General features: G+C 36.8%; 1 protein-coding gene across 1 annotated transcript; it reads left to right on the top strand.

Moving 5' to 3' along the window:
* Nucleotides 1–1,928: 1,928 nt before the first annotated feature.
* Nucleotides 1,929–8,739, top strand: LOC113284151 (chromatin assembly factor 1 subunit FAS1-like). The gene is made up of 16 exons (XM_026533564.1): nucleotides 1,929–2,271; nucleotides 2,468–2,926; nucleotides 3,029–3,128; nucleotides 3,801–3,948; nucleotides 4,034–4,169; nucleotides 4,646–5,013; nucleotides 5,112–5,462; nucleotides 5,847–5,928; nucleotides 5,999–6,139; nucleotides 6,268–6,702; nucleotides 6,971–7,108; nucleotides 7,272–7,457; nucleotides 7,639–7,776; nucleotides 7,927–7,966; nucleotides 8,099–8,289; nucleotides 8,396–8,739. The coding sequence occupies exons 2-15, from the start codon at nucleotides 2,477–2,479 to the stop codon at nucleotides 8,257–8,259; spliced, it is 2,874 nt and encodes a 957-aa protein (XP_026389349.1). The 5' UTR covers nucleotides 1,929–2,271; nucleotides 2,468–2,476; the 3' UTR covers nucleotides 8,260–8,289; nucleotides 8,396–8,739.
* Nucleotides 8,740–11,854: the final 3,115 nt, after the last annotated feature.

Here is an 11,854-nt window from a genome sequence, read left to right as displayed (position 1 = left end):
TTTCAATAAGTTCATAATACTAATTAGATTACTCAAGTACTTAAACTGCATTGCTTTGTTCAGCTGAACCAAATCACCATCGTTGTTCTCAAACAAACAAACCAAAGCACCATTTCTTCACTGCATTGCTTCAGTTCAGCTGAGCCACTACTTGTAACAGCAACCAACATTCCATTTCCTAAACCTGCAACTACCAACTCCTTATGTACCTTCCATTGCTTGAAAGAACATGAACATCAAGCTCTCTATCGCCCCATTGCTTGAAATAACGAGCATCTTTTTATATGAGCTATCAAATTAGATGTCCCATTTCGCATGGCATCAGCAACATATATCTTTCAGCAGTGCCTACACTTTGCTGTTGTAGAATCCAGTTTCTCAAAGTGTTCCCATACTGCAGATCTCACTTTTCCTTGAGTTGAATTACGTGTATCCATCTAACAAAATCAACAAAATTGATTATTTGTAATTACTATCAAATAAACTTCAAGTCACTGGATATAAAATAACACGAAATTGAATCTAGACATGGTGTTTTTGCATCTTGAAGTCCCGGATGGCTGACCAACAGAAAAGCAACTAGCTTCTCTATTGGATTTTGGAAAGGGAAGACTATGATTATGCAAATACCTAATTATGCAAATACCTAATTATGCAAATACTTAATTATGCAAATTCTGATTAGCATACTCAACAGTCAACACATGTATCCAAATTCTGAACCTCTGATTACATGAAACAGTTGTTCATGTACTGCAGGTGCTAATATCAGCTAACTGTTGTTCTACTTTCTCCCATTAATACTTGGTAATATGTACTGTTCTAATCAGGTTACTCAAGTAGTGAAACAATTTAAAAAGCCTAACCATGAAAAATTGAAACAAATCAGATTACTAATATGTACTGTCATAATGCTGATCATATTACTCAAGTACTTAACCTAATCAATCCATGATATTTACAAAGAAATCGAACAAGAAGAAAAGAAATCAAATTATTTAAACCCTAACCATAAAAATTGAAAACAGTAGAAATTGATAAACTTACAAAAAATTAAACATAACCCATTAGATAGATTGCTCATTCGAGTAAGTCTACATCAATCTCAAACCCTAAATCAATCCATGAGATTTACAAAGATTGAAACAAATCGAACAAGAATAAGTAAAGTACCTGATAGATTGATAGAGAGACGAACAGATCGAACTCAGTTAGACAGACATAGAGGTGGTGAAAGATTGATAGAGAGAAAAGAAGAAGAACAAGTCGAAATTGTGTTATGTAGGCTGCTCTTCACTCTTCAGAAGAAAAAAGAAGAAGAAAACAATGAGAGTGAAAGAGTTAGCGAAGATCATATAGGATTCTCTAAACCTATCTTGGACGGATACGATTAAAAACCTATCTAGATCTAACGATCTATATCAACCGGGACTTATGGTCCGATTCCAGTCCGGTCCCCCCAAGAACCGGTCCCTGTACCGATCTATCCCGATTCTCAACTTCCAGTACCGGTCCCTGTACCGGCCACACCGGTTCCAGTTCGATACCGTTCCGGTATTTACGGTTCTAGTCCGGTCCAAGTCATCTTAACCGGTTCTTGTGCGGCCTAGACGTGGATGAGGTGAAAACCGTCCATACCGGCCCATGCTCACCCCTACTAGGTAGACCTAAATGATCTCCACAAACTAGTAAAGCCCATCCAAAAGCCCACTTTAATCCATTTATTCCCCCGCCTACTTTTCGACATTTGGAGGCAAAACCTAACACATGGCGGGAGATTTCGTTTTCATTTTTCAACTCAATCTATTATCTACGTCTAACATCAATCCAATTTCCACACCTCCATTTTCAACCGTCCGATTATAAATCCCTTCGCCTTTAACCAAATCTCATTTCCCAAAAAATTAAAAAATTTCCTATCCCTCGCTCGCTCTCTCTCTTCAAATACTCAGATTTCACTGAGACAATCGCTTCGATTTCTCCAAGTTCCATTCTTTTTCCGGAACTTCTCTTTCCGGAATCAAAGAAATCTCACTTACACCATCTCCTTCTCAGAAGATTTCTGGATTTGGGGGAGTTTCGTTTCAGTCAACCAACACTAGTTGTTTACTGTTATAGATTCTTTCTCCGGAACTTCTCTTTCCGGAATCAAAGAAATCTCACTTGGAATATCTCCCTCTCACAAGATTTCTGGATTTGGTGGAGTTCCGTTTCATTCATCGCTAGTTGTTTTAGCTTTACTGTTACAAACCCTAGATTTGAACCAAATCGGTGAGTTTCTTCGTTCTTTTAGGGTTTTGAAGTTATGTTTTTTGATTTCTTTATTGGTTTAAGTTAGTCTTTGTTTCTTGTTCAGATCTGTTCTGCGGATTTAGGGTTTGATTTGGGTTTTTCTTGATTTGATTTGTGTTTTCTTTGTTTCATTTGGGTTTTTTTGATTTTGATTTGGGGTTTGTTTGATTTTTAGGGTTAAGTGATGGCGGGTTTGATGGTGATTGATGGGGTACCGATTGAGGAGGGAACGGCGGTCAAGAAAGTACAGAAGACATTGAAAAGAAAGAGGATTGCTGTGGAAAATGTTAGTGTAGAAGAGAGGGAAGGCAAGATTAAGGAGTTGAAGGAAGAAATTGAGAGTTTGCTTAGGTTTTTTAGAGAGGGGTTAGTTGAAGAAAAGTTGAATTTTGAGGAGAAAGATGGTTGTTTGTCTGGGAATTGGTTGTATGCTAGTTTGATTGAAGAGAGTGGATTACCGTATTCGAAATTAGTTGATGAGATTTATGAGAAATTGAAAGGTAAAGATGGGATTACGTTAGCGTCTGTGAGGAGTTCGGTTTTATCGGTTGGGCAGAGAGTTATGTATGGGATTGGTAATGCTGATGCTGATGTGTTGGAGGATGATAGTGATAAGTGCTTGTGGTGTTGGGAGGTGATAAATTTGATTACTTTTGTGTTTTATGTTTTGTTATTAGTAATTTTGTCTGTTTTGCGCTGACCTGTTTGGTCTTTTCTTGCTAAATTTGGTGCTTAGACAAGAGAGTTGAAGCTGGTTCCGAAAAGTCTAAAAGGGGTTGTGAATGCTCGAAGGGTATGTAGGAAGAGAATTCAGGAGAGAATTGTTGCTGTTTCGGGTAAGTTTATTCAGTGACAGATGCATTGACTGGTATAGTCGTTGTTTGCTTCTTTACCGCGTGTTTATTATGCTTTAGATTCCTTTTCTTCATCGCGAAGTACCGACATTTAGTATGTCTTTATTACAACATGCTTTATTTGTTTCCTTTTAATTATCTTCCAAAAAGAGATATCGACAAAATTTTAGTCGATTTGGAACCCTGCAGTTGGTGGGGATTGCTTTGGTTCACATAGCTACAGCTGAATTGGTTTTCTAGGAAGTTTTTCAGTATGCCTTTTTTTTGGTAAAAGTGGATTTCCTATATTAAAAATCGAACACGTTTTCACCAAACTGCTGACATTGAGTTGGTGATAAAAGTATCGAAAGGAATTTGTAGTTTTTTGATCTACGTAACCATTACGTTTTCTGTATGCTACATTATAACATTACAGAAGGTTCTGTCACATAATCACCAGGGTTTTAAGTTCTAGGATGAGTTGTACTGTTTCGTCGGCTTAGTTTGCGTTCTATCACTAATTCACTGGTCTACTAGACGGATCTAGTCTAAAAGTGGGATAGCCTACCTGACGTTGCACAACCGTATTCACTACCAGGACTGTTCTTTTTTTTCTGCAATCTTATTTGGATCTGTTGAATTTATTACTTATACTCTTCCTGTTTATATATTCAGCAATGATATCCGCTTTAGAGACACCACACAGTCATCCGAGTTACAAAGATGATCTGGCGAAAGCTTCAGGTAAGCTTGTGAAAGTGCTAAATGAGGCAGCTATTCGTCAGTTGGTGCTAAACATGGCACAGACAAACAGGGCGGATATGTAAGTAACAGAGCTTGAACATTTTTTTTTCTTTTTAATTAGTCTCAACTTCTCTTCCATCTGATCTCTGTATGTTATATATCAGGGCTGAAAAGGAAGCCAAGTTAAAAGAGAAAGAGCTAGCAAAAGAACTGGAAAGAAAAGAGAAAGAGCTAACAAAAGATCTGGAAAGAAATAAGCGAGAGGTTGAGAAGGAAAAGAAGAGAATGGAATTGCATAATGTAAGTAGACCTTGTTGTCCGATTCTTATTTTGGGTAAACTACCACACCATTTAGGCTCTCCTCTTAACATGTTGTAGAAAGCTGTCACTTCAGTTTGCTAGTTTGATTTTATTAGATAGTTGTTGGGTATGATTATGTTAATTTTAGAAATATGTAACCATGCATTCTGGTTCATTTGAAATATAACCAAAGAGAACCATAGGCACATGGTAGTCTTCCTAACTGGAATGTCTGATATATTTATACTTGCTTCCAACCTTAGGCATTTTTTTGGGTCGGTGGTTCCAATTTAGACATTTTAGACTTGGATAAAATATTTTGCTTTGCATGTATGGAGTCTAGGACTCCATTGGATGGTACATATATTGTTGCTATTTTTGTTCTGTATAGCTTCTGTGCTTGTGCTGAAATTCTGGACACACCGCCAAGGCAATGATTTAAATATTTCTTAGCTGATTTATTTGTTGTGTTGCAGGAGAAGGAATCAAAGCGGCTACAAGAAGAGGCAGAAAAGGAGGCAAAACGCCGTGAGAAAGAAGAAGCTGAAATGAAGAAGCAAATCAAGAGGCAACAGGAGGAAGCTGAGAAAGAACAGCGAAGGCGAGAAAAGGAAGCAGCTGAGTTGAAAAAACAACTTGCTGTAAAAAAGCAAGCAACAATGATGGAACGTTTTTTTAAAAGTAAAAAAGATAGTTCGAGTCCCCAGGATGGCTCACCTTCTATGAACACACCTGCTGTAGATACTTCCGTAATAAGGGAAAAACATAATCTCAATGCGGCAACATCTTTAATGGACTCAGCCCTTTCATCAAGCAGTGGTATTGATGCAGTGGACCTGTGGAAGTAAGCTGTCCATGTGTTGTGTTGCTGTCTTTTATTTGATCTGAATTTGGATGGCTTATTTTCTTTTCCAAAATTTTTAAACTCTGTATGTTTTCCAGGTCTCATGTTCGTTCTTGGAATAGATTGGGTCGTTCTCGGTTGGACAGGTCGACACGTTGGGGTTTACGTTGCAAACCCAAGTCTGCATTAGTCAAGGAACTTAAGTTACACGCCTCGACCTCCGAAACTGCTATAGATTCAGCAAAACTCGTAGCTTCTAGTAAAGGGGTCATGCACCGTGGTGAGATGAGCATTGACAAACTAGTTGATGAGTGGGAAGAAACTAATTCTGATGATAAATTGGGAAGAGATAATGCAGATACCATTCGGATATGCAATGGCATAAAGAAATTATTGCAATTTGATAAGAGCAATAGACCAGCTTATTACGGCACTTTGTCCAAGAAAAGGTTAGCTCTAGTTTCCTGTTTTTCCTGTTTTTTATTTTTGTTTAATGAGAATATTACCGTATGAAAAAGTGTACCGGAATGGTTGTTAATTATGAAGAATATAATACCGGAGTGTGTAAGTTTTCATTACAACTAGAAATTATCCCCATTTGATATCTCAAGTTGGTTTGTCTCAAATGGCAACTGGAGTTTTCCATGCATCATAGGACCACCAGATTGTGTAAGGTGTCTTAGGATCTTTGAGTTAGCTTTCTTCTTTTAAGATTTGCAGTAGAATCTGCTAGAAGAACTATCTTTTGATCATGTATAAAGGTGGTCTGTAGTATTCTATAAGTTTATTGTTTCTGTCTGTTATTCATTTTGATCTTTTTTATTTTATTGCAGTAATGTTATTGGACCCCGCCATCCTTTTAGGAAGGATCCTGACTTGGATTATGATATTGAAAGTGACGAAGAATGGGAAGAGGTATACTTCGGTTGACTCTACACTTTATAATAGGTAATAAAATAGCTGCGATTAATATTTTTCTATGCAGGAGGAACCTGGTGAAAGCCTTTCTGACTGTGAGAAGGATGAAGAGGAAGACATCTCAGATGAGGCAAATGTGATAGTGGAGGATGAAGATGGAAGTGAAGATGGTTTCTTTGTACCTGATGGATATCTATCGGAAAATGAGGTACTATTTGATGTTGTTTTCAATAATTGATTACTTGAATCACAGTCAATTAATATCTGAAAGTAATTAGGATTTTATCAAGCAATCCGATGTGCAAATTAAAATGATGTTTGGGACTTTTCATACAGGGAGTACATGTTGATAGCATGGAGATTGATAGTGATGATGATGGTGAAGCCCAAAGTTCGGCTACTTGTAAGGAAAATGTCGAGAGTGATGAACTACATATATTGCTTCGGCAGCAGAATTATATCAACAAATTGACTCATAATGCTCTTCTAAAGAATAAGCCCTTGATCATATCAAATCTTATGCATGAGAAAGCTGCCCTGCTGATGGCTGAAGATCTCCATGGCACTTCAAAGATAGAACAAATGTTTTTGCAATCCCTGAGCATTCGTCCTTTTCCTGGGAGTGCAAATATACAGATATCAGCTGATAATAATAGTACACAAGAAGAGGATGAAGAGATATCTAAATCTCATAACAAGAGCAAATCATCTACAACTTCAACACCTTCAGCACCTATATCAGTAATAGAAGACAAGGACTTGCCAACAATTGTAAGGAATTTTTTTATTTGAACTGCTTTATTAACAAGAGTTGTGCTAAACAAAAAACTTTCTGAGCAGCTGCTGACACTGGGAAGTGGCAGTTGAGGTCGTCAAATATTGTTATATTTTTTTTCCTGAAAGCATCAGCTTCTAGAGAACACTATCTATAACTGTGTGCAGATAATGCTTGATTAGCGTTAGTCAGCTCCACATCATGATAGAATCTACTTTTGGCCTGGGCTGACCAGAAATTATAATAATTTTCTCATGTACACAGGTATCAGTTATTCAATCCTGCCCACAAGCAATCAGCAAGGTGGTAGAGTCTCTCCAGCAAATTTTCCCTAAGGTATCAAAGAAGCAATTAGGAATCAAAGTGCGTGAGATATCTCAATTTGCGGAGAACAAATGGCAGGTAAATACAACCCTTCTTACGCTTAATATTTTCCACTTCTGTTACTTCATTTTGTTCAATGCCTCGTGGTAGTTGTACCGTGCACAACCCTACCCAGGAGAAGAACTCATTCTAATTCTTTAAGGTTTTAAAATGCTCAGGAATTGGTTAACTTGTTTTGCAGGTTAAGAAAGAAATTTTGGACAAGCTTGGATCTTTTCCTGGGTGTGCACAGTCACCGGCAAAAAATTGTAGTACCCAACAAAAGGATGAAGAGGTTGCTCAGTTGCATGATAAGGGCAGCACGGCTACACCCTCAACTCCTCCAGCACCTGTATCAGTAATACAAGACAAGGACTTACCTAAAATTGTAAGGAAAATATTCTGTGCAGCTACTGACCCTGCGAAGTGCAGTTAATGTTGTTAATTTTTTATTGCGTGATTGTTATTCTATTTTTTTGGAAGCATCAGCTCCTAGATAACCTGGTCAATAACCAGTTGGCAGAAAGGATGCTGACTGGAGGTTATAATATTTTTCTTCATGTACACAGGTGGTAGCTATTCAATCCAGCCCACAAGCAATTGCTAAGGTGATAGAGTCTCTGCAGCAAAGCTTCCCCACGGTATCAAAGATACAATTAGGAAGTAAAGTGCGCGAGATATCTCAATTTGTGGACAACCGATGGCAGGTAATTTGCAGCCATTGTTATTCTTCATAGTTTCCACTGCTGTTGCTTTCATTCAATACCTCGCGGCAGTTGTAGCACATACAGCCATAGTCAGGAGAAGAGCTTATGTGTCTTAAAAATACTCAGGAACTGATACAAGTTGTTTTGCAGGTTAAGAAAGAAATTTTGGACAAGCTTGGTATTTCCCCAGGTATAATATGCTCATCATTTGTTACTTAAAAGACCATCCTCAATTTCTTGTCTCATTCCCTTTTAGTTCCTATGTACGAGTCATATTTTATATATTTTTTTCAGTAGAATTAACATACACATTTCTTTACAGTCCCCAAGAAGATCGTCCGGACTAAGAGCATTACTACCTTTTTTTCAAAAAGATGTTTGCCTCCTGATGCTGAAATGATGAAGGCAGAACACACATCACCTCAACCTTGTCGCAAGAGGGAGACTCCAGAAGAACAAGAATGCTCGCCCAGCCTTTTGTAGCTACAGTTCTTTTTCTTTTTGATGTAATGGGTAAGCCATCTTTCTGTTTATGGAAGTTAGTAATGGACTCAGTTGCATAGATAACTTTCATGGCCAAAATATGAGCATGTATTCTAAGTTCCTTTTGCTTTTTCAGGGTAAATTTCGGACGGGCACCATTTTGGTGCATCAACAGGAGTAATATCATCAGCAACAAATAGTATAGCCAAGGTTCTGATGCTTCTTCATCTGTCCTGTGTTCTCAGGGTATACGACTACCATAGGCGAACACCATCTTCATCTTTGCAAGTTTCGTCTACAAGCTATAAAAACTGGCTTTTGAAGTATGCAATGTTTTACCTGTTTGGCACCGAACTGACTGTCTCCATGTAATTTTACTGCTTCTGTGCAATATAAATGTATAGTTTTCCTACTGACAATTCCTAATGTTCGGAATCTTTTTCCCCTTCAGTATCAATATGTTTTTCTGAACTTCGAAAACACATTCTTTAAACTCTTAAGATCTAGAGTGAACTTTAATTTTGGTAGTGTCACTTCTAGACCCTCTCCTCCGTCCTAATTTAGTTGAACTAGGCCGGTCTCAGCCGGACCCATGTGTTGGATTGTCAGAATGTTAGTCATTCTGGTTTCTGTTTGTTGTGGATGTTGTTTGATGATACGTCTCTCTCAAATTTCATGCCGAACACATTGCTCTCTCAGAATAAGTGCTTATTACGTGAAACTGAAGGAAAGGAAGTACAAAAGAGAGAAAAATGTAGAATGAAGTGTAACTACTCTTCGACTAGTATCTCCTAAAAATCGAACATAGGTTTTACGCCCGCCTGTTCACTAAGGCAAGCAAAGGCAATTCCATTCATTCTTGAATTTTTCATAAATGAAGTGTAACTACTCTTATCTAGCTATATTTTTCATAAATGAAGTGGTATTCACTTTCAAAGGCAATTCCATTCATTCTTGAATTTACCTTTTTGGGATAATCAATTTTGTGTCGTAATTTTTTTTTAATATTAAAACCGCACATATATATGACTAAGAATATAAAATGATGTACGGGCATTAAGAATCCAGTCACAATTGTTGTCCCAACACATGAAATTCATCCTCGGGCGCAGTCTCCGGTCAAAATGTCGGTCACTGCCACCTGACCAAGATGTACTACCATTGGTAATTTAATCTAATCTTGCAATATAGATTCTTATATTTACTAATGGGTGGCGCAAGCTCTTATATCCTGTTTCATAGGTTCCAAAATGCATGATATAGGAGGAAAAACGTTGGATAGTTCCACGAAACAACACGCTATTTTCATGAAAAGATGGATAATTCCGTAAAATTAGATGTTATCAGAGCCTTGCTTTCTGATCACAGTTTATGCATTTCATTTTAAGTTATAACCAATTTAACATTTTCTATTGATCTTTTCAATTTGCAATTTGTTTACTTCTAAAAGAGAGAAAATTGTTGGACTAGAGTTTCTTTCCTTTACTAGGGGCACTACATGGCTGGTTTGTCGTACCCTTTGATGTGTAATAATGTCACAACTTTGACATTTCTACATAGTTGGTGTCCAATATTAATGAATCAGTGAATCGACATACCAATATCTACCTTGCAACCACATACATTTTCCTTCCGGAAAAAAGTGTCTATATTGAAAGACTGCATAAAATATAACCAAATGTTTTTCATACTTGCTAGCTACTTACTCGCTAGTCGTAACGTAACGTAGTCCTATCTCTTTTTCAGTGCTGATGAATCTTGAATTCAGATTATTAATGATGTATTTTTAACTGTTCATTTTAAAAAATCAGTTAAAGAAAAATAAGTCTTTCTGGTCTGGATGCTCCTGTCCCGTGGCCCTAAATCTTCTGATATGAATGTGAGTATGTGACAGGGTAAGAGGAAGTTTAATGGAAGGAGAAGAAATGGTTGTCGGATGAGTTTTGGGACCAATTAAATTAAGAACTGCAGCATGGTGGAACCCCAATGTTGGGCTATCCTAAAGACCCTCATCACGTGTTTGATATTTGACAAAGGCCACTCTTTGTCTGGTCTGACTGCAATGCTGCACGGCTAGTTTGACTCCAAAGGATCAGTCTGCAGCGTCACTTCACTTCCCCGGTGACGATAACAGTTTGAAACTCGCCAGTACCAAATTCTTTACCGATCAAAATAAAAATAATTAGTTACTTTTGTGAATGGTCGTAGTCGTGATAAATATTTGCCCCTCCCCGTAAATATTTCACATGTTCTGCTCGAATGTTTTTAGTCTGTTCCAACACTTTCAGAATCATAGTCAATCATCTATTTATTTTTTTAATTCCTTATCACAATTCCGCGAGTTTCAGACTTAGATCGCTGGTTGTATAATAATCCACCAACTTTATTATAGTGACATCTATAATTATCCAAATCCAACAACTGTATTATAGTAGCTATCTAAATGCCTGGCAATACAGTAGTGAGTGTTGAAGAATTTTGCACGTCTTAACATTAAGAGGAAGAATGTGTTGAAACAGTATGGCTGGCAACACAGTAATGAGTGTTGAGGAATTTTCACGTCTCAACACTAAGAGGAAGGATGTGTTGAGGCAGTATGCCTGACAACACGACATTTAATCAATTTAATTAATTTGGAAAATATTTTTTTTTTCAACAAGATATATCATGAATATGTAACATGACACCATGGAGCATGCTCTTCCACATGAACAAAATTGTTGATTAATGATAATTAAGCAGCCTATGTGTAGTGTTTCAAAGTAAGATCTAAATTAGTGTTTTTCTAATCACTCACTAATTAATGTCTGATTTTAAAATTAGGGTTTATAAATAATGACAAAAAACGGGAGTTTGTGTCTTTGGGGATTGAATAGTGGATTCCATGCAGACCTGGATATGCCACGTGGAATGTCCTTCTTGTTACCTATCACTTGCCAATATTCCTCATTTTATCGACGTTAGAAACAAGACAGCCCCTTTCTCCCAGAGATGATTTGACCAGAATACCCTTCTGACAGGACGATTATTACATTACCTAATAATGGGTAGGCTAATAAAATATCCATTGTGTCCTTATTAATAATAGTAAATTTGGTAAATTTGGGTAGGTAATTCCTTTTTTCTTTCTTGTATTTTCTTTTAAAATATATAGTATTACCCTTCAAAAATAAAATGAAAATAAATTATCCCTCCAAAATAAAACTACTTCATGCTGCATAAAGGGAAACATAAAACGTGACTAACCCTAAATATATAATAAATTAATATTTTTTGATTTGATATAAGCCAAAACAACAGTTTCTTTTCATTATTTTTTTGGTTTCATTTATACATTTAAATAGCCCGATAACTCAAGGTAGGAATCGGTTTTATCAGGTACCAATCCAAAGATCTAACGGCCAGGAAAAGACAGCGTGGTACATTATCTAAAATTGAAAACACTTTGGTTTACATTTTATTAATTTTAGAATTTACTTAAATTAGCTTTCTTTTTCAATTTCAAAAATAAAAAAAAGGGTAAAATAGTAATTTTGGGCAGTGGTATTTAGGTGATTGATTTTGTTTTGTGTATTAATAAATCCCTTTCTGCGGA

Source organism: Papaver somniferum, chromosome 5 (genome assembly GCF_003573695.1).
Source record: "Papaver somniferum cultivar HN1 chromosome 5, ASM357369v1, whole genome shotgun sequence".
Taxonomy (NCBI): Eukaryota; Viridiplantae; Streptophyta; class Magnoliopsida; order Ranunculales; family Papaveraceae; genus Papaver; species Papaver somniferum.
The sequence above is the reverse complement of the archived record's forward strand: the minus strand, read 5'-3'. Positions and strand labels throughout refer to the sequence as shown.